Source organism: Pristiophorus japonicus, chromosome 3 (genome assembly GCF_044704955.1).
Source record: "Pristiophorus japonicus isolate sPriJap1 chromosome 3, sPriJap1.hap1, whole genome shotgun sequence".
Taxonomy (NCBI): Eukaryota; Metazoa; Chordata; class Chondrichthyes; family Pristiophoridae; genus Pristiophorus; species Pristiophorus japonicus.
Window position 1 is genome coordinate 287,043,090 of NC_091979.1, and position 23,780 is coordinate 287,066,869.

The 23,780-nt window shown below is 41.8% G+C and overlaps 1 protein-coding gene across 2 annotated transcripts in view; it reads left to right on the top strand.

Moving 5' to 3' along the window:
* Positions 1-5,265: 5,265 nt before the first annotated feature.
* The window catches only part of pwwp2b (PWWP domain containing 2B), a 45,365-nt gene continuing 26,850 nt past the window's right edge, over positions 5,266-23,780 (top strand). For both annotated transcript variants that reach the window (XM_070876795.1, XM_070876796.1), the window contains exons 1-3: positions 5,266-5,316; positions 6,153-6,623; positions 9,523-11,175. In XM_070876795.1, coding sequence (XP_070732896.1) covers positions 6,466-6,623; positions 9,523-11,161 — 1,797 coding nt within the window. In that variant the 5' untranslated portion in view covers positions 5,266-5,316; positions 6,153-6,465 and the 3' untranslated portion in view covers positions 11,162-11,175. The remainder of the gene's footprint in view (positions 5,317-6,152; positions 6,624-9,522; positions 11,176-23,780) is intronic.

A 23,780-nucleotide genomic window follows, 5' to 3' on the forward strand; every position in this document is an offset into this window, starting at 1 on the left:
GAGTAGGAGTAAATGGGTACTTTTCAGAATGGCAGGCAGTGACTAGTGGGGTACCGCAAGGTTCTGTGCTGGGGCCCCAGCTGTTTACACTGTACATTAATGATTTAGATGAGGGGATTAAATGTAGTATCTCCAAATTTGCGGATGACACTAAGTTGGGTGGCAGTGTGAGCTGCGAGGAGGATGCTGTGAGGCTGCAGAGCGACTTGGATAGGTTAGGTGAGTGGGCAAATGCATGGCAGATGAAGTATAATGTGGATAAATGTGAGGTTATCCACTTTGGTGGTAAAAACAGAGAGACAGACTATTATCTGAATGGTGACAGATTAGGAAAAGGGGAGGTGCAAAGAGACCTGGGTGTCATGGTACATCAGTCATTGAAGGTTGGCATGCAGGTGCAGCAGGCGGTTAAGAAAGCAAATGGCATGTTGGCCTTCATAGCAAGGGGATTTGAGTACAGGGGCAGGGAGGTGTTGCTACAGTTGTACAGGGCATTGGTGAGGCCACACCTGGAGTATTGTGTACAGTTTTGGTCTCCTAACCTGAGGAAGGACATTCTTGCTATTGAGGGAGTGCAGCGAAGGTTCACCAGACTGATTCCCGGGATGGCGGGACTGACCTATCAAGAAAGACTGGATCAACTGGGCTTGTATTCACTGGAGTTCAGAAGAATGAGAGGGGACCTCATAGAAACATATAAAATTCTGACGGGGTTAGACAGGTTAGATGCAGGAAGAATGTTCCCAATGTTGGGGAAGTCCAGAACCAGGGGTCACAGTCTAAGGATAAGGGGTAAGCCATTTAGGACCGAGATGCGGAGGAACTTCTTCACCCAGAGAGTGGTGAACCTGTGGAATTCTCTACCACAGAAAGTTGTTGAGGCCAATTCACTAAATATATTCAAAAAGGAGTTAGATGAGGTCCTTACTGCTAGGGGGATCAAGGGGTATGGCGAGAAAGCAGGAATGGGGTACTGAAGTTGAATGTTCAGCCATGAACTCATTGAATGGCGGTGCAGGCTAGAAGGGCCGAATGGCCTACTCCTGCACCTATTTTCTATGTTTCTATGTTTCTATGTTTCTATGTTTAAGGCGAAGATAGACAGATTTTTGAGCGATAAGGAAGTAAAGGGTTATGGGGAGCGGGCAGTGAAGTGGAGCTGAGTCCATGATCAGATCAGCCATGATCTTGTTAAATGGCAGAGCAGGCTCTAGGAGCCAGGTGGCCTACTCCTGCTCCTATTTCTTATGTTCTTATAGTGTGGGCTGGAGTTACATTTGGCCAGACCAAGCAGGGGTAGCAAGCACCCTTCCCTGAATGACATAGTGAACCAGTTGGATTTTGTGGGGCTGCTCCACAAATGACCAGACTTATTGCATTCAATTTCACAATCTGCCATGGTGGGGTTTGAACACGCGACTTCTGGGTTTGTGGTCCAGTACCATAATCATCATACCTGCACAAAGCATACATACAACAACAACACAACAACTTTTATTTATATAGTGCCTTTAATATAGCAAAACGTCCCAAGGTGCTTCACAAGAGCGTTATCAAACAAAATTTAACACCGAGCTACATAAGGTGATATTAGGGCATATGATCAAAAATATGGTCAAAAAGGTAGGTTTTAAGGAGCATCTTAAAGGAGGAAAGAGAGGTAGGGCATTCCAGAGTTTAGGGCCTTGGCAGCTGAAGGCTCGGCTGCCAAAGATGGAGCGATTAAACTGTGTAATAGAGACCAAAAGTGGAGGAGCACAGACATCTCGGAGGGTTGTAGGCAATGCTCCCTGTAGGCTGCGCTTTGTTCTGCGCGGCCTGTTTCTTTTAATGTGTGGTCCCTTTAAATTTCTGCGCTTGTGAGGTATTTACAATGGAAAAGTCAGTGAGCGGCCTGCACAGGACCTTTGAGATTACTGCGCGGCCAGGCACCTTAGCAGGGACATTATTTGTAGGGCTGGTGGAGGTTAAAGAGATAGGGATGAGTGAGGCCATAGAAGGATTTGAATATTAGGATAAGAATTTTAAAATAGAGGCATTGCTCAATGTTGTTCATTCAGAATGATAATCCTAATGTAAAGCAGGGAGACAAAAGTGAAATTATGGCAGGTGTTTTAGTGCTGACCAGTTATTATACTATCATATCACTCTAATTGTTCCAATGAAGATTAGAACCTTGAATGGTCCTGTTGTACTAGACTATTTGCAAAAGGAGCAGTGTGCTGTACAACAGAATCTTAATTTGCATATAGTAAATGAGCCTTCCTGCTTAAAATTTCTAATTTAATATTATAAGACTCCTGAGATTGTCTAAGTATTTGATATTTTTCCATCATGTTTAAGAGTACTGATTGAGGATGTCAGTAGTGGTTTGGAATATACCAGTTTGGCAAAAAACACAAATATTGTTTAAAATATGTAGGGCACGGTAGTATAGTGGTTATGTTACTGGATTAGTAACCCAGAGGCCTGGACTAATAATCGTGGAGGTTATGAATTGTGAGTTCAAATCCCACCATTCCAATTGGGGAATTTAAATTTAGTTAATTAAATAAATCTGGACTAAATCAGTATTGGTGACCAGATTATCTTAACCCACCTAGTTCACTAATGCCCTTTAAGGAAAGAAACCTACCATTCCTTACCCAGTTTGACCTATATGTTGACTCTGAACTGCCCTCTGAAATGATGTAGCAAGCCATTCAGTTCTATCAAACCGCCACGACAAAGCATAATAAGAATAAAACTGGACAGAGCACCTCTGCATCGACATAGGCATCGGGTTTGGACAGAACAAAGGCACATGAAACCGTGCAATGAACCATGGACCCTGCTAAATCCTCCCCACTAACATCTGGGGACATGCCAAAATTGGGACAGCTAGCCCACAGATTAGTCAAGCAACAACTTGACATAGTCACACTCACAGAATCATACCTTTCAGCTAACGTCCCAGATTCCTCCATCACCATCTCTGGATATGTCACTTTGTGAAATGTCCTAAGACATTTTGCCATATTAAAAACACCATTTAAGTAAATGTTCCTGCTGTGTATAATCACCCTCTGTCAGAGATAATTACAGTCAGGAACACATTCAAGAAGTCTCTTTACACCACTTTACAAAAGCGTTCGATATATGGAGAGTTTCCCCATTGTTATGCATCCTATGTATAATCCATCATTTCATCTATCCAGTCATGTGTCAAATTGTGACATTGCTTGGGACAAATAGGATAGCAAGCTTGTGCACTGATTGGTTCACTGTGAACAAACAGCTGGGAAGGGGGTGGAATTGGGAGTTAGTGGGTGGGGAGTTTTTGACAAGATCTAAATAGAATGGCTTCAAACGAGGTGATCGTAAGCTTGAGAAATGTTATGTTTTATCTGTGATTTGATGTCACGCAAGCAGTAAGACAGCACAATAACATTTATGCAGTGGGGGGTGGTGGTGAGGTAAAGCTGGGAAATATTGGCATATGTGTGGAAGCTGACCCCATGCTTTTGGATAATATTATGAAAGGACAATGTGTGGATCACAAATGAGAGGGGCCAAGGATGGAAGATATGGTGAGTGTATAGAAGGGGATGCCATTCCAAATATGTTGGAATAGATCAAAGTGAAACCATGACAGGACAGTTCCATGCAAATGGACCATTGAGGAGAGGTGGTGGAGGAAAAGGTGGAGTGTGCCAGTCAAAGTCACACAGGATGTTATTGCCAAACGCAAACCACATACAATAAACAACATTCTTTTATTGAACTTTTTGTGCATCAACAAATGTAACATATTAATTGAAGTTTCAGTGGCGAGTAACAAAAATTAAGCAAGTAATATATTGTTTTTAAGTGTCCAGCACACACTACTGCAGGCGGAACTGCTGAAGCTAAGCAGGTATAAATCTTGGTTTAGAATCCAACATGAAAGTGTAATGTTCCTGATTGGGAGCACAACAACTGCCTGGGCATTTATTAAGTAGTTTTTAAAGGTAATTACAGCGGAGTATTTTTTTAAATGAATACTGAAGGATTGGGCCATATCCTGGTATGTTGCTGCCACCATCAAGATCCTGGGGGGGTCACCATTGGCCAGAAACTTAACTGGACCAGCCACACAAATATTTAGAATCTGGGTATTCTGCGGCAAGTGCCTCATCTCCTGACTCCCCAGAGCCTTTCTGCCATCTACAAGGCACAAGTCAGAACTGTGATAGAAGACTCTCCATTTGCCTGGATGAGTGCAGCTCCAACAACACTCAAGAAACATAGAAAACATAGAAAATAGGTGCAGGAGTAGGCCATTCGGCCCTTCTAACCTGCACCGCCATTCAATGAGTTCATGGCTGAACATTCAACTTCAGTACCCCATTCCTGCTTTCTCACCATACCCTTTGATCCCCCTAGTAGTAAGAACCTCATCTAACTCCTTTTTGAATATATTTAGTGAATTGGCCTCAACAACTTTCTGTGGTAGAAGCTCGACACCATCCAGGACAAAGCAGCCCACTTGACTGGCATCCCATCCACCACCTTAAACATTCACTCACGCCATCACCGGCGCACCGTGGCTGCAGTGTGCACCATCTAACAAGATGCACTGCAGCAACTCAACAAGGCTTCTTCGACAGCACCTCCCAAAGCCGCAACCTCTACCATCTAAAAAGACAAGTGCAGCAGGCGCATAGGAACACCACCACTTCCAAGTTCCCCACCAATCACACACCATCCTGACTTGGAAATACATTGCCGTTCCTTCATCGTCGCTGGGACAATATCCTGGAACTTTCTACCTAACAACACTGTGGGAGTACCTTCACCACATGGACTGCAGCGCTTCAAGAAGGCTGCTCACCACCACCTTTTCAAGGGAAATTAGGGATGGGCAATAAACAGGGATATCCACATCCCATGAATGAATAAAAAAAGAGGAAGAGGAATGTTTTCAAAGAATTGCACCATTGCAAATTAATCGCATTTTAGCTTTGCTTTTTTTTCTCTTTGGACCGTTTAGAAGTTTAAGAAATTTATTTTGGCAAAAAATTATCAAAACAACAACGTTGGCAATGGTAAATTAATTCGCTTGCAAAGTGAGCAAAATATGCTGGTGGGATCACGGCTGGCAATTATGAGTGACATGTACTGGAGCCACAAGAGGACGCTGTCTCGTGCTTCCGCAATTCATCGTTTGCAGCGCCTTATTAGTCATCTTGCTCATTAGGCCACTGTGGGGCGTTTGGTGCTGGAAGCTTTAAAGACTTCAAATGGTGTACCTTCAGGAAACCGGCTACGTGTAGTGTTCAGTCGGTGAATTCTCAGGTATTATTTATTGCTCTTTTTACGGGAAGGTGCTATTAGCTTTTAGATGTGTTCTAATGTGTTGTTTCAAAGTAAAATCTCTTGTATTTCCTCTTTCTGATTTGTTGAAGGTACATCTATATCTCAGTCTCAAAATGACCAGTTTAAAGTTTCTTGTTAATTGTAATGACTTGGTTTATGTGCTTCGTAGGCCAACAGTGTGGATTTATTGACTTGTTCTAAAATAAATGAGTAATTGAAGCCTATCCCTATAGGATTGAGGTAGGAGATACATGCATTGTACTTGCACAATTTATTTAAAAAAAATATCTAAAGGGGTACCTTAAAATCATGTTGGTGGTTGACTATGCACGATTGTTTAACCCTGCTTGCAGTATTCAATAGGCCTGTGACCTATGCAATAACCACTTTTTTACTGAGGACGAGATATTTTACAGTATTTATTGAAGATCTTGGAACACTAATGGTTATAACCCATAATTGAAAGGTATCTGCTCAAATAGTCAAACGCTAGCAGCTGTCTAGAAGTGCAATGTATATGATTTCCATAATGAAAAATAATGAACACAGCTGAATCCTAATTAAGCGTCTCTCTAATTTCCCCTGAACAATTCTGCTTGGATGAGGATTATGTTTTTAATGGTGTAAATTGGAATGAAAGCCGAAGGAAGTGGATCAGATGCGTTTAATCTCTTCTTCATTATATTGGGGGTGGGGGGCGTGAAAGAGGAAATAAACATTTTTAAAAGTGTGTTTTTTAATTTGCAAGATTGTTTGATATTAAATGAAGGCTATATTGTGCTGTAACGTGTGCCTTTTTTCTGGTTTCTTTGCAGGGAGGAGCTGTGCTGTGTTTCATGGGAGTGCTGTCCAGCCTGTGGTCCATGCTGCACTGGTGATTGTGCAGTTGCTTGTGTCTCGAGCTCCGGGATCGGCGATGGGACGCATGCGTCTGCCGCCCGCGCTGCGCTCCGCTCCAGGCCGTGTGACTGAGCCAGCCTTTGATTGACAGGTTGAAGGGCGAGGCGCGGGCACGGAGCAGCGCTCGCTCCCGCCGCCGCCGCCACCACCGCCGCCTTCCCGCAGCGTCTCCCTGACCCCCTCCCCCCACCACTCCGCCCCGCACCCCGGCGTTGCCCCGCCAGCAACATGGCGGCGCTCATCCCCGAGCCCGGAGCCGCAGCGGGTCTCCGAGCCGGCGCCCAGCTCTCCGTCACGGTGGAACACGTCGTCAGCGGCACCTTGGTGGTGTCCACCAACTTCGGAGGGAGCAGCTTCACCGGGATCCTGATAGACATGGCCAAGAAGTAAGTCCTCTCTCCCTCCCTCCCCCTGGTTAACGCACATTATAAACAACCCGAGTTGGCAGCCAGCTGGGAGTCACCCACGCTAAACTATGAGCACTAGGCCTTCAACACAAGGGGGATGAGTGATTGGCGTCAGATCAAACACACACTCCGTTGTGACCTCCTTGTAAAATTGGGGGAATTAAAATATTAATTCGTGAGTTCTATCTAGTTCATAGCAACATGGAACTATTTAATGACATCCAGTACCACCATTCCACATAGCCATTATATTATTGGCACTCCTGTTGATTTGAATCCTATATTTTAGAAATGTCATCCAGACAAGAATAATTTAAAGATTTGCTGTCCTCTGCAGTTTATAATTCAGTGCACTTTCTCCAACACAACACCTTTTCAAAACAGTACTCTGCATCTTTGCACAGTAAACAACTGTAGGAATGAAGCAATGTCCTAAACTGTAAGTGTACCTGTTAAATTACTTTTCCTATTGATTGACACCATTATCTTCAGTTTGCAACAACATCTTAACTTTTTTTTACAGATGATTTAGTTCAAATTACATATATATATAGAATTTACATTGCCACATACAGTATGCAGACATCACCCTTCATTTAATAAAGACCGGGATAAAAATCCATGTGCATTTTCACAAGGCACTGGTTAACTGGTGTAATATTTTGTAAACCTAGCACTCAAATTTTATATGGTCGGTTTTTTTTTAGATTGGGACGTTTGAAAGTCAATTTGTATCTCTCTCATACATTTCCCTAACCTAAAATTACAGTGGAAATCACAAGATCAAGTGCTCCACATGTAAAATCTGTGTCTTTTTATTGTAGCATGAACATGATGGTGTGTTATTCTGACTGGCTGGTCGCTATACGTTCCAATTGATTAAGGATAGCTAGGCCTGATTGGGATGCTCACAAGATGTCTGACATCCTGTTGCTCCCTTCATGGTCTGTGGTAATGGAGAGCTTTTTGGGGGAAATTTTTTAGCCAGAGCAAACAAAAAAAGTAATGGCTCAAGCTTTAGATAGTAATAGTGGGCTCTGCCTGTATAGTTCAAGGAAATCGAGCACAAAAAAATGTCCGAAGGACTTCACCTGTTTATTTTCAACTCCCCTGTACAGTAAAAATGGTTCTCCAATATTAAATTAATATGGTTTGATTCAGTTCAAGTTGTACTTGAAAAAGGCTTTTAGTATTGGGTAAGTACACAATATGTACTTGCCCTACCATCTTTGACCCCTTTGGGATGGGGGAGGGGGACAGCGGCAAAGTATCAGCTTTTGCATTTTGCTTCATGGTATTAAAAAGAAAGACATATTTATTATATACAGTGTAGCGACTTTCACGACCACCGGATGTCCCACAGCGCTTTACAGCCAATGAAGTATTGAACCATTGAAAAAGGTCTCTTGTTTTGTCTCGGGCCTTTTGTTTCCCCTTTCAAATCCTCCTCTTTAGAACAACAAATATTTGTGAGGGCAAGAAAATATCCACAACAAAATCAAACATAAACATTTCATTACTGTGGAGCAGCTGCAGTGCAATTGCAATCCTTTTCCCTGGTGAGTCCACTCCATTAAAATTAAAAGCATGCCCTCGGTTCAATCTCAATTTGTGCAGGGCTGACGTTGACTAGAGTGGCAATAGGGAAACAAATTGTTTGGCATTAAAACAAACTGGTTTCCACTCCTGATTGATATTAGGGATCCATGCGAGAATTGTATAGATGTCCAGTGATGACCGTTGCTTGTCTGTGAAGCTGCCACCCTCTAGAGATTTGCACATGTATAATGGTTACTTGGGTGAGATGTCCCTTCTTTCTCTTCCTGCTCCTCCCCACCCCCCTCCATATTAACTCTCCCTTATTGTTGATTTTGGTACAGGGAGGCAGAAGCTGGTGGGATTATTTTGTAAGACACTACAATTTGAATTTGTGCAGGACACACAACATTTGTGAGGTGAAAAGAGAAACTAGTGGTATTTCTCCTTTTTTCAGACTAGAAATTTACCCCACTATCACTTAAGATCCACCACCCGTCCCAACATAAGTCGACCAATTAATCATTACTGGCTTATTCCAGCCGCATACCATGACTTGGATTACTTCTAGGAAGTTATCGTTTACACTTTTTTTTTTAAACTATATTGCTTGGGGTAAGTAAATCAGTAAAACCTTTTAAATTGCAGATTCAAAGAATAACATTTTAAGCTTGTTTTACTTTGCCGTTAACAGGAATACTGTATTTGCAAATATGATCTGATGCATGTTTAGTTCAGCTTCCTCCCTAATGTTTGCAGGAAATTGAATGTTGTAGAGAAGTTTAAGAAACCATTGTGTTCTGCTTCTGTGTTTTTTTTAGTAACTTTTACTTTCTCAATTTTAGTCTGCTATCCGCCCTTGGAATAAATTGCTTTGCCTTGCTTTATTTTAAATAAAATTCCCATTTTGAAAACATTTAATCATGTGATGTTCAATATTATGTAACTAGTTAGTTCTGTATGCCATCATCTCATTGGATTCAAATTTCTGCACAACTGTTTTCTGACTCTCTTCTTTAACCCCACCCCAACTGAAAGAAAAAATCCAAGCCAGTTTAGTGAATCAAGACTGTAGGATATTGAAAATATGACTGAGCAACCTTCAGTGACAAAATATGCTATGTAATCAAATTAATTAATTATTTTAGTTATACTATAACAAAACCTCAAGCCTTTACAATTGGATTTTAGTTAAAATAAAAGGAGTTCAGATATTAGAAGTGAGGAATTTTTCTTGAAGTGTTAATGTAAGTGATGCAATACACAAGCTGTATGCCTTATGTTCAGAGTCAGGCTGGCTTTTAATTTTTTTTTTTGTTTCTTGAATACTTGTATCTGCCAGGTCTGGTTTGTATGGTTTTCTACCAAACCAGTTTCCCAAGCAAGATGAGTTTCCTGCAGAGTCATGCGCCACTGAAGTCCTTCATGGTAAACAACAGTCAGTTTGCCAAACTGAATCACAGCCCTGCAACCTGCAACTTCCCAAGATGCCAGGCGGAGAACAAGTTTCACCTCTTCAGCCATTACCAGAAACTGTGCCTTGTTTTCCACCTTATTGTGAAGGTGTACCTCTACCACAACCTTTAGTATTGAGACAGACTTACAATCAATGGGTTCCCCAGCCACCACCTCGGACAATCAAGCGTACAAAAAGACGTCTATCAAAGAATCGTGATCCTGGTAAGCTTATAATGAGCACCATTAGATTGCGGCCTAGGCAGGTACTTTGTGAAAAATGCAAAAACACGCTAAATCGGGAGGAGGAGGAGGACGATGATGACAAAGATAGACACAACATTAAGAGTGAGAAAAAGACTAGCATGGAGGAAAATGAAAAGAGGAAACCTGAGGTAATGTGCTGTGAAAATAGGAAAATAAAAAAGGAAAAGAGAGATGATACATTTTCTGCTGAGCTGGTTCATCGAAGCCCAGTGATAAAAATATCATATAGCACTCCTCAAGGTAAAGGGAAGGTTGTGAAAATTCCCTCGCGGGTACATGGCTCAATTGAGCCCTTTTGTCCTAAACGGTTAATGCAAAATGAAAGTGTGGACCAGGACAAGAATACAAATTGTGAGGAGATGGAGGTTCTTCCAGAAAAGTCATTCTCTAGTCCACCTGGAACCATTCCAAAGCTAAAACTGACTAGACCTTTGCATTCCAGTGCAGACATCCCACCACCTAGAATTCGATTAAAACCTCATCGGCTCAGTAATGGGGACAGTGTTGCAATTTATAAGGCTGAGCTAGTAGATAATGTAAATACAGGTTGTGATGTGCAATCTACAAGGAGATCAGATCGTGGTACACTTCATTCTGAAGAATCTACAGGAAAGAGTTCAGTAGAGACATCGGGGAGTTCTGGAGAAGAGGACCAATGGAGGTACAAAAGGAGTCGTCGAAACAATGATCAAGATGATCTGACTGTCTATTTAAGTTATAGGAAAAAAAGAGCAGATTCATCAAGTTTATCAGTCTGTAGTAATGATAGTCTAGATGAATCAAAGTCTTCTGGTTCAGATATGACTTCACCAGAAATATGTGATTTTGCACCTGGAGATGATGCATCTGTGTCATCTTCTTCCAAAGAAGAAAAGACTGTGCCACCCTTAACTGTGAGACTTCATACCAAAACTGTCACAAAATGTGTAACAGCTGAAGGCAGGACTATATCTGTCGGAGATATAGTATGGGGGAAAATTCATGGTTTCCCCTGGTGGCCTGCACGCATTCTGAGCATTAGTATTAACAAGAAGGAAAATGGGGCTCCACTGTGGCAGGAAGCTCGAGTGTCTTGGTTTGGATCACCTACAACATCGCTACTTTCTGTATCAAAAATCTCCCCATTTTTGGAGTATTTTAAGTTGAGGTTCAACAGAAAGAAAAAAGGAGTATACCGTAGGGCGATTACAGAAGCTGCCAAGGCAGCTGATCACCTGACACCTGAAATCCGATCTCTTCTTTCACAATATGAAACTTAACTGAGCCGCAGCAGGTGAGTGATATTAAAACAAAAGTCTCTTGAATTTTATTGTGTGAATTTATGAATAATTCTCTTTAATGTATGATTAAATATTTCAGAAGCAAGACTATTGACTCCAATATTGAGAATTGTTCCCTGTGTAACTAAGAATCAAGTAAACCAAGTCTGCAGATTGAACAGTATGGAGAGAATTGTAGTGCAGTATGTTTCTGGCTAAGAGCATCAAGTCATACAAAACGTAGGAAAATTATAGCAAAAGACCTTTTGATCCATCAAGCCTACCCCACACAGTCTCGATCACCTGGGGAGGCAAAAAAAATTCAAACCAAGGCCAATTGTGCAGGGAGTGGGTGGGAGAGAGAATTTGGAAAAAAATTCTTCCTTCGATGAACTAGTAGACAACATTGACCATGCTTATTGCCTGTTGTTTCACCTATCTTTTACAAACCGTGATTTCTGCCCCAGCCAGGAACTGGTACAACTCTTTAAGATATGCAGCAAATCATCAATTGCCACACTAGCTGGCAACTTGTTCCATAGGTTTACTATCCTGCGGGGTTTTTTTTGGGAGGTTGGGACCAAACATCTAACCTGGATTTATCATTGAGCAACTTGTACACAGGACCCCTAGTCTTCCCTCACTCTATTGAAATAATCTATCAAGAGGTACACAATCTCGTGCTTTAACTCTTTCATATACCTTTATCAAATAGCTCCAACAACTATGCAACAGTAAAATGAATGGACCTAACTTTTTAAGCCCGAGAGTGAATAAGGTTGTTTAAGCTAGGATTCATTCTTGTGGTTCTCCTCTGAACCTTTTCCGAAGTCTCTGTTTAGTCATTCATTCATTCATTCATGAGAGGACCAAAACTGGATGCAGTATTCTTAATGTGATCTAACCAAGATCTCGTACAGGACAAAATGGTGTGCTTTGTTTTATATTTGAATAGGTTATATTAATAGGTCTTTTTGCTTTGGCTATAGCTTCTTGGCATTGGTCATAAACCTTTCATATTAAAAATAGGAACTATAATGCTAAGATCCTTTTCTCTCAATCAGTTTCAACGCTGTTAAAGTGTAAGCATACTTGGTGTTGATCCTGCCCAAATACATAACACTGCACTTATTTCCATTAAATAACATTTACCAGAGTTTGGCCCATTTACCCCAGTGAATCTAAATATGCTTGCAGAAATTTTTTCCCATCCACTGTCCCAAAACTGGCACAAATTTTTGTCATCTGCCAACTTGTGGACCATTTCCCAACTCCTATATCTAGATCTTTTATGGAGATAGGGCCATTGAGTTTTACAAGCATTGATCCCTGTGGGATACCACTGATAACTGGTTTCCCAAGAAGATCCACAGCCATTAATAAGTTCCTGCTTATGGAAATGCAGCCAATTCTAAATCCATTTAACTGCCCACAGATTCCAGAAGATTCTGTCTTGTATAGTAACCTATTGTGAGGTGCTTTATCAAAGGTGTTATGAAATTTCCACATCCACTATCTGAGTGACTTCTTCAAGAAATTCTACCAAATTAGTATGACTCTGCATTTTTTTTCAGAAGCCGTGCTGAGTGCATCTGGCTCCTTCTATTTCCAGTTGATCATAAATAGCATCTCATCATCCTTTCAAACATCTTGTCTATAACAGACGTCCAACTAATGGGTCGATGGTTCCCTGAATCTGACTTGCCCTTTGAAAATCAGAGCTAGAAGAGCATCTTTCCTACTCGAGGGAACAATCCCAGAGTCTAGTAGCGAACTGTTAAAGATGTTGGCAAGGAGTTTGAAAAGCACATTTCCCATCACTTTTAAAATCAAGCTCAGGTGGATGCTGTCTGGGCCAGCAGTCCGATCTACTTCATGGTTCCTTATTCTGTCTAAAATGTAGCTATTTTAATATTTATAATGAGCTTGTCTACAATGCAACCCATAGCTGGCCGTTGAGCAGTGTCCACAGGATTGAAGACTGATGCGAAGTCATCATTTAACACCACTGCCATACCTCGAGTCCATTTCAGTCTGCTTTAAATGACCCTATTCAATCTTTAACAGTCCTCTGGCGCCTATCCTAGTTGGAAAAGCTTTTGTCATTGCTAACACAATTTTCTATCTTCTCCTCCATTAATCTCCTCCCCTAATTTCACATGGTTTGACCATTCTTCTGTGAATTATATTCCTTTTAATAGTATTTTTAAGTCTATATCTGTCCTTGCACATTTAGCCATTTTGGTTTGTTTAGTTCCATGTGTTCTTTTTCCCCAAAAGCTTGGGATATGGATGGTGACTTTACTTTAGAATGATATTAGACTACCCATTTCCCTGCCTAATAGCCTCGCCCAATTGCTTTTTCCTGAATTTTCAGCTGTTTTTATAAAATTAGCCCTCTTGAAATGATACTTTGTACAAAGGTTGTCAGCACTAACAAATAATGTTGTTCTGAAAGAGCCACATCCCCTTCACCTGTTGTGCAACACACACAATATTTGTTCCCCCACCCCCCAATTTTTGATCTCAAATGTGATCCAGTCACCTGTGTTCTGCAAAGTCGGCAGTCAAAGCAGACCTGAATTTTTAAAAAAATTGTATATATTTGTAGGGCTACAGCTGTTGCGGTGTATTTGCACCTTCTATGAAGATGACCTGATGAGGATTTCTGGCTCATTAATGTAAAATTTGAATTAATTTGGCCAAGTAAAGACAGTCACTCTTGCTTTTCATAGTTTTCTGTGAATTTAGACTCTGGTGCGGTTAGCTTTCCCTGAATAACTCCAGTGCATTGAAACTGTTCACTTCAGGCTTTTATTCTGGTTAGTGACTAATGTAATTCAAAATGTTGCTTAAAATAAACAATGCCTTAAATGTCAACTAAAATGAAGACTTGTATTTTATACATTAAATGTTGCTGATCTTGTAAAATTTTCTGTAAATGTTTTGGTTGTAAAAAAACTACATGCAATATTTAAGATTATTGTACTTGGATTAAAAATTTCTCTCGTATCTACATTTTACAAATATATTACTATATGCTTTATTATGGTAGCCAAGGTATCAATATTTACTTGTTTTTAGGTTTGTATGGGCTTAAATTCCATGAATTTGAAGTGGAACAATATTTAATGGTCCCCAGATTTAAAACTGAAGCTATTCATTGAACTTGTGATGGTTTTCAGAGTTTTAGCTGAAAATAATTCCTAATGGATGTCTTGAGTTTTAACCAAACTAACTTAAATAGTTTACTTCTGATACCACATGGGCTATGTTTGTGCTTTGCAGTCACATTGCAGTGGTCAGTTCCATATTTTGTGAAGGATGCAGCCTCTGGAATAGCCTTTAAAATGCCATGTCTATATTTAGAATAATCTCTAAATAGGTTCTGATTATGTTGCGTTGAAAACATCTGTTCAGTGTCTTAATGTCAGGTAGCAAGATACTTTTGCCATACAAGATAATTCACCTTGTAAGAATTTAATGCATGCCAACTTTCTCAATACCATTCTTTTTAACCCTTTATTATTCACTGGGCTCCTAAAAATGATTTGTTCACTGACAGCAAATGGCGATAGTGATGGATAAGGACTCTGCCCTGCATCATAATTTGTTTCTATTCTTCCTTTTATATGAATGTTGGCTAAGCCAGTGCTCTAGGATTTTTAAAATTGAAGCACTGACAACTGCTGATGACTTCTATCCTTTTGTTCTGAACCTGTGAATGTACAATTCAGTCTGGAGCTATTACATACTAATGGCATTTTTTTTTCTTTCTAATTTTGTGACATCTTGTAGCCTGTGATGGTGAGCTGACACACTTTTCACAAAGGGTTTTCTACCAGATGTGAAATTTCTAATGGGCTTTGCCGATTTGTAAACAACTCATTCAGATTTCTTTCTACATTCAATTTACATGGGTATATATTCGGAGCTTCTTACAAGACATCTGCCTGTTGCAAAGCTTTGTTTTTGATCTTGAACCAATACATGTTTTACTGCAGCCTTTCTCCATGTCTTTAGTTAACTTTGTTTCAGTGATCTGTGGTCTTCTAGTCAGATGGCATTCGATACGGTGTGTTGAGGCTATGGTATAAGAGGAAATGTATGAGTAGAAAGTTGTGTAACTGGAAACGAGAGGCAAGGTTAAATGGATGTTGCTTGGATTTAGGGGTTCGAAATTATGTACTTTAGTGCTCAGTGCTGGGGTCCACGCATTTTTATCGATAATTTGGATTAGGGCAAAAAGAGTGCAGCCTTAAAATTTGACACATAGGGGGTTTGGGAAGACTTCAAAAGGGCATAGACAAGTTAGTTAGGCAAAGATGTGGACGATGCATTTTAATATATGGAGATGTATGATTTAAGAAATTAATGGGTTGGAAAAATAAGGAATGAGATACTGAAGAATGTAAGTGAACAGAGAACTATGGATTGAAATACATCATTCCCTGAAAAGTGAGTCTAGATTGATGAGTCGTCATTTTTGGTTTTTATAAATAAGGGCATTGAGTGCAATAATACTTCAGTTGGGTCACAGTTCAAGTCCTGTGTGCAGTTTTAGCACTAAAGCCATAGAGGTTACACAACAGAAAGAAAGACTTGGATTTATATAGCGTCTTTCACGACCATTGGACAGTTCTGCTTTACAGCCAATGAAGTATAGTCACTGTTGTAATGTAAGAAACATGGCAGCCAATTTGTGCACAGCAAGCTGCCACATACAGCAATGTGATAATTTCCAGATAATCTGTTTTTTGTTTTGTTGATTTGAGGGATAAATATTGGCCAGGAGACGGGGGATAACTCCCCTGCTCTTTTTCGAAATAATGCCATGGGATCTTTTACGTCCACTTGAGAGCAGATGAGGCCTCGGTGAACATCTCATCCGAAAGACACCACCTCCGACAGTGTAGCACTCCCTCAGCACTGCACTGGAGTGTCGGCCTAGATCGTGTTTTTTTTTGTGCTCCAGTCCCTTAAGTGGGACTTGAACCCACAACCTTCTGACTCCGAGGCGAGAGTGCTACCCACTGAGCCACAGCCGACAATGATAGGTTTATCAAGATGGTGTGTGGGATAGAAAATTATATGGAAGAGACTTTAGATGCCGTGACTATTTTCACTGGAGCATAGGAGGAGGTTTAATGATTTTTAACTTGAGGGGCTTTAATAGGCAGACAGGAAAGACTTTCTTCAGGTTGGGGAGTAACTGATGAGGGATCATCAATTTTAAAATCAGGAAGGAGACATTTCTTTCCTCCGAGGTTTGTTAAAGCATGAAATGCTTAGTCATGGAAAATGGTTGCGGCAGAGATTGCATCTTTTTAAGAAAGAATTGGATGAAAATACAAGGCTATGGGGAGAGAATAAACTAGTGGGGGATTAGTTTTGAATTGATTTAGCAAAGAGCTGATGCAGGCTGAATGGCCTTGTGTGCTGTAAACTTGTGTACTATGTTCCATGTCTTAATGCAGGCTGAGGTGCTCTTTGTAAGCAACTTCAACATTTTCAAGCATTTTATTGAGTCTTAAAATATGTTTACAGTCTGAAATATATGGTCAGTCGGTGGTGGTTTACTGGCCACCCCGACCTGCGAGTGAACATCTCCATAGGTCGGGGCTACAGAGCTGGAGCATGCCACTGCAGCTTCCAGTGCGAGCTGACACACGTGCGATGGCTTTGAGCTGGGTGACGTCATCAGGACCCAGTTTGCCATTTGGAGCATGGGCAGGAGCATCAGCGGGGCCCTGGTACAGCAGAGAAGTGGGAAGGTCGTGGCGGACTTGCGACGAGAGATCGTGGCTGAGATTTGGTGGGTGATCATGATTGAGGTTCGGCCAATGTTTGGTGCAGAGGGAGATCGTGGCGGAGGTGCGGCAAATATTTGTGGCCGAGGAGCGGCAAGAGATCGTGGTGGAAGTGCGGTGAATGAGGGTACGGGGCCCAGGCAGGGGCAGCACGGGTGTGTGCGCACTAGGTCCGTGCAGCAGAGTAGGTCTCCAGTCGTCCTTGCCACTGGATAAAGGCCTAGCTTTGTCAAGCCCATGTGGTGGCTGGTGTGCAACAGTCACCACATGTTAAAATCCACGCACTGGCATCTTCCACCCCCTCAATTGGAATTCAGGACTGGAACATCGGGTGCTTCATTGAAACATCTGTGAACTCGTGTGGAAGCAAGTCATCCTCGTTCGAGGGACAGATGATGATGATGATGATGACCAGCAATCAGAGGTCTGGAAGGTGGGCAGTCATAATATCTCTGGCATATACCTGAATAATGGAAGGTTAGATTATTGCCCGAGGGATACTATTCCAGTCATTTTGCACACCAGGTTGAGTTTTGATTCATGAGCACAGGCCTGGCTATGGAAGCTGTGTTTTTGTGGTGAACATAAATTTTTAAAAAAACACTGGCAGTCCAAGTCATTTCCAAGAAGTTAAATCCAAGAAGATGTAGATCTAATTTTTGTAATGGCCATCATCTGTCCCCATATTTATGGCTGCCGTGACCCACTTTTGAGGTTGGCTGTTGCCACCAAAAATTGATACTTCCCCATTGTGAGAAGAGCTTAACATACTATGGACTTGAAATTGGGATGTGTAATATTAGCTTGCGCATACCTAGTATTTGCATGGAATCCCTTTTGTACATTTTAAAATCACCTAAGTTCCCATTCCTGATTTTGGCTGTGTGAGCAACAAGACAGAGTTGAGCTATGCTGTTTTGCCCACCAGAGTTCAATATTCTGCCAATGTTTGCTGTCAAGGTTTGCAAACAATGACTGCTTGGGTAAGGTACCAGAGGCCACTGACACCCATGGAACTATACTCTAGCAAAGAGTTGACGTTTGCAAAAAAACACATTACTTATTTTCTTGCTATAGTCTGTCCAGTATAAGTAATTGCTGCGCTCAGTGCGTCTTTGTGATGATGCACTGTTACGATTTTGGATTTTTACACTAGGTGTTCTACTCCAGTTCACTGCGTACTTCCGTAAGAAGACCTTACGCTTGTCTGCCCACTATCTTGATTTTAGAGAACCTTTATGGAATATATAGTGTGCTGCCACGTGCCTGTTTGTCTTTGGTAGACAGATGAATGTATACTGTCAGAACAAGGCTGAGGATCGAATTTAAACAAATGAACAGTAGTTAGTAAACCCACACTTGTTCCTAAACAGTATGGGCCAGATTTTGCAGTGGGGATCGAATTTAAATAAATGAACAGTAGTTAGTAAACCCATACTTATTCCTAAACAGATTTTGCAGTAGAAATAGCAGTGAGATTAATAACTTTCACCGTTATTTAAGTAGAAATCAGATAGCAACTTCTGGCGACCGCACATGCAGAAATGAGGAAATTGCTCTCTCTCCCGGGATTCCCTGCTCCTCCAAAGCTGCGCTTTATGGTATATTTCCATCTGGCTCGCCGCTCAAATACATTGAACGGCATGAAGTTGCTCTACTTACCTTGGAGAGAGGCGCTAAACTTGCCAACAGTTAGGGCCTGTCCTTTTCCAGAGTAAGTATCCTTTTAACTATAATTCTTAATTACTGCCAAACAACCTCCTCTGGCATTGAAAATTAACTTACGAGTGTGGTGTCTCACTCCTTCAGATTTTTATTATTTCTATCTATCTAGTTTAGTTAGTTAGTTATTACCTGATTTAATATTCTAACTGAACGCTGTGCTGTGCTCATTAATGATTCTGTAGAGGGCACTGCACTTTTTGCGTCGTGCAGTAAGTTCCAGTGCAAGTGTAATGAATGGCTGGCCACATTCATTTGCTGCTGAGAGAAAAATCTGGCTCCATATTTACAAACTTTATTGTTCTCTTTGATGTCTGGGGATGCTTCTCCAGCACTACCTTGTATAACAAAATTGATCATTGAAACATTCACTATGTGACAAAAATACCATTCGGAATAGCCCAGCCTTTCTCTGGGCTCATCAACCAAATATAAGTTCACCGTTGGAAGCTCCTGGCCACAGAACTGTCTGTCATAGGGGCTATCAAAAGTCTTTGGCCTTGCCTTTCTCTCCCACTTGCACTCTTAAACCATTACCCCAGCTGATCCCCAGTATGTCAATCCGATCCCAACCACTTTGTACAATGAGATGAACTTAAGAAATAGAAGTAGGCCATAAGGCCTCTCGAGCCTGCTCCGCCATTAATACAATCATGGCTGATCCGATCATGGACTCTGGTCCATTTCCCTGCCTGCTCCCCATAACCCCTTATTCCCTTATTGTTTAAGAAACTGTCTGTCTTAAATTTAAGACAATGTCCCAGCTTCCACAGCTCTTTGGGGCAGAGAATTCCACAGATTTGCAACCATCTGAGAGAAGAAGTTCCTCCTCATCTCAGTTTAAATGGAAGGTCCCTTATTCTAAGATTATACCCCCTAGTTCTAGTCTCCCCCATCAGTGGAAACATCCTCTCTGCATCCACCTTGTCAAGCCCTCTCATAATCGTATGTGTTTCAATAAGATCACCTCTCAATCTTCTGAATTCCAATGATTAGAAGAAGCCCAACCTACTCAACCTTTCCTCATAAGTCAACCTCCTCACCTCCAGAATCAACCTAGTGAACCTTCTCTGAACTGCCTCCAAAGCAAGTATATCCTTTTGTAAATATGGAAACCAAAACTGCACGCAGTATTCCAGGTGTGGCCTCACCAATTCCAGGTACAACCCTCTCTCTTTCCCCCCCCCCCCCCCCCGCATTCGGTCGGCTCCCGCGTTTTGTGAGGCTTGCTGCACCATTCTTCCTGGCTGAAGCACTTTCACACAGGTAGGAAGATGGTTTCTTTGCTTATAAATGTTTATTCAGGTTGGATTTATTTGTATAATATTTGTAGAAGTATAAATAAGGATTTATTGTAGAATTTAATGAGTTCCCTTCCCCCCCCCCCCCCCCCATCTTGTTCTGGCCGCCTGATTTGTAACCTGCGCCTGATTTTTTTAATGTGTAGAACAGGTTTTTTCAGTTCTACAAAAATCTTCACTTGCTCCATTCTACTTTAGTTTGGAGTACATTTTCACTGTGGAAACTTTCAAATCAGGCGTCAGTGGCCGGATACGCCCCCTTTTGAAGAAAACATTCTGTTCCAAAGTAGAACTGTTCTACCTGACTAGAACTGCAGGAAATAAAAATGTGGAGAATTGCAAATTCTAAGATAGTCCGTTCTCCACCAGTTGCTCCTAAAAAATCAGGCGCAAATCATGTGGAAACTTGGGCCCATAACTCCATCTGCCAAATTTTTGCCCACTCACTTAGCGTATCTATGTCCTTTTGCAGATTTTTTGTGTCCACCTCACACATTGCTTTCCCTCCCATCTTTGTACCATCGGCAAACTTGGCTGCATTACTCTCGGTCCCTTCTTCCAAGTCGTTAATATAGATTTTAAAGAGTTGGGTATTTAAAGAGTTGCCCGGCCAGCAATCAAGGAAACTGTTCAACAGATGGATATAATGACTGCATCGTTTTGACAGCAATTAAGCCTCCGATGCATATTAATACCTTTATCCTGATGGGTATAATGTATATTTCTGTAGTTTACAGAAAGCAACATTCATCTTGCGTGCCACCATCAGCAAGAAAAATCTTAATTGTTTTTGTTTTGGGCATGTCTCCAGATCCTCCTCTTGCATCATTCAGCATTACTTTATAAAAAAATATATAAATGCAGTGGGACTGCATTAAGTGTTTTAAATAATAAAAAAATGCAATTTGTGCTAAGGAATGGTGTATTTCCCATATTTTTCAGCCAGTGTATGCTCATACCCATGTCAGTTGCACCATAAGCAAACGTAATACTATCTCAACACTAACATTGCTTGGACTTCAACAGCTGCAATAATTTGAATTTTCCCTCCTCTTCCGTACGCTAGGACACTGCTGATAATTCACCACCTAACCTACTTGAGGAAGCTGAAGGAGCAGACTTGTCATTCTGTAACATAACCCTGTAAGATGATGCCCTAATGGGATTCTGGCAGGAAAAACAGCAGTATGTTTACCATGTGCTCTACTAGTAAACTGAGCAGTTTTAGCTGTTTAAAACTGTCTTCTGACTCCCCTGCTTCCTCCATCCTTCCTTTTAAACAAGTGTGAGGAGCTCATGAATTTCTTTGTCACAAAGATTGAGATCATCCATCCAGCTGCCCCTGCTGTTTCCCTCATTTCCTCTCACCCATCAGGCCAGCTTTACTTTCCCTAGCCCCTCTGCCCTCGCCCTGAACTTGCATCTTCCGCTAGTTTATCTCCTAGCTCACCTTGTCCATGAGACCCACGTACTGCTCGCTCAACCCTGGGTTGACCACCAAACTTCCCTTTCTGGGCCCCATGTTAGCTGATAACTGTCACCCTCCCCTTCAAATCTGCCGTCATTACCCCTCCTCAAAAAACCCACCATTGACCTCTCTGTCCTTCAAACTACCACTTCATCTGCAATTTACCTATCCTCTCCCAAATCCTTGAACGTGTTGTCGCCTCCCACAGTTTGACTGTGACCGTGGTAAACTATCCTTCTCAACCTGTCTGCAGCCTTTGACACTTGCCCACACCATCCCCCTCCAACGCCCCTCCAGTCATCCAGTTGGATGGGACTGCCCTCTCCTCATTCCATTTTTATTTATCCAGTCGTACTTAACATTACGGCCCCTCAAGCCTGCTCTGCCATTCAATAAGATCACGGCTGATTTTCGACCTCCACTCCTGCCCGATCCCCATATCCCTTGATTCCAGTCGTAACTGGGGAATCACCTGCAATGGCTTCTTTACCCGCATTGTTGCCTCTGGACTCCCCCCAAGGATCTGTCCTTGGCCCCCATCTATTTCTCATCTACATGCTGCCCCTCAGCGATATCATTCGAAAACGCATCAGGTTTCACATGCACGCTGATAATACCTGGCTCTACCTCACCACCACCTCACTCGATCGAACCCTCCATTATCTCTGATTTGTCTCACTGCTTGTCTGACATCCAGTACTAAATGAGCAGAAATTTCCTCCCAACTAAATATTGGGAAGACTGCAGCCATTGTCTTCAGACGCCACCACAAATCCGTTCCTGGCCACAGTCTGAGGCTGAGCCAGACTGATTGCAATCTTAGTGTTGTATTTGACCCTGAGATTGGCTCCCGACCACATAGCTGCTCCATCACCGCCTACTTCCACCTCCATAACTTCGCCTGGCTCCACCCCATCACAGCTCGCCTGCTGCTAAAACCCTCATCCATGCCTTTGTTATCTTGACTTGAGTAATTCCAATGCTCTCCTGGCCAGCCCCCCACAAAAACTTGAGCTCATCCAAAATTCTGCTGCCTGTATATTATGTCCCATTCACTTATCACCTCCATTAGCTCCTGGTCTGGCAACGCCTCAATTTTAAAATTCTTCCCTTTGTCTTCAAATCCCTCCATGGCCTCGCCCCCCTCCCTATCCTGTAACCTCCTCCGGCCGTACTACCCTTTGAGATCTCAGCGCTCCTCCAATTCTGGCCTCTTGTACATCCCCAATTTTAATCGCTGCACCATTGCAGCCATGCCTTCAGCGGCTGAGGCCCAAAGCTCTGGAATTCCCTCCATAAACTTCTCTACCCTCTCTCCTTTTTAAAACCTACCTCTTTTTGATCATGCTTTTGGTCATCTGTCCTAAAATCTCCATCTGTGGATCTTTCAAATGTTGTTAATGCACTTGTGAAGTGCCTTGGATGTTTTACTATGTTAAGGCGCTATATAAATGCAAGCTATTGTTAAACTGCAGCGGTACTTTCACACACAATTGGGAGGAAGAAGAAGGGTTAATCCTTGGTGTTGCCAACCTTGGTCAAGCTCTCTGGTCTTGGGTAAATAAAGTGTGTCCCTAATGGGGAAAGTGTACATTTCATACAGAGCAAACAAACTCTACCTTTTGTGGATTTTTAAGTAACTTGGTTTGGAGAATTGAGTATGGTAAGTTTTCTGTATGTCACACCTGACTGACCACAAAAATAAGTGAGCAGTACCATCTGGCAGTAATAATTTTTGCTGCTGCTTATGTGATCAATTAAATATCTTGGGCAAGATGTTTCGAGTCTTCAGTGAAACTTAACTTTTAACTAAATGCTGGTTGCTTTAGTTCCTGATTTATGGTAGCCATCAATGTTTTCACAAATCTTTTCCTTTTTTATCTGTTTGAAATGTAGACTGGAAGCCATCCTGAAGTAAAGCCTGTCTCCATTTTACGGACCAGGAATGACTGCTTCCATTCCTGGTCTATATTATGTTATCTGATCTTAGTAAGGTAGTAGCAGGAGAAGTACAATTGACTGTAGCAACTCCTGGGATAGGACACTCGGGGGCTGTTTATGATTTGAGGGTGTGCACGCACTTCAAGGCTGATGTATAGCTGCTCTTTGGGGGAATGGAGCCTTTTTTAGGCTCGATGAGTGTCTGCTCTCCTATCCTAGCTCTCCCATTGCAGCACCCAATAACTCTAATGTTACATTTATATCTGGCATATCTTTCCAAATCTTTTTTGAGTAAATCGTTTTCTAATAATTGGTTTTAAATTTCAACTTTTGCTAATCTCGATGTCCTCTGTTCCCAACTTTCCTTGCCTCATTTG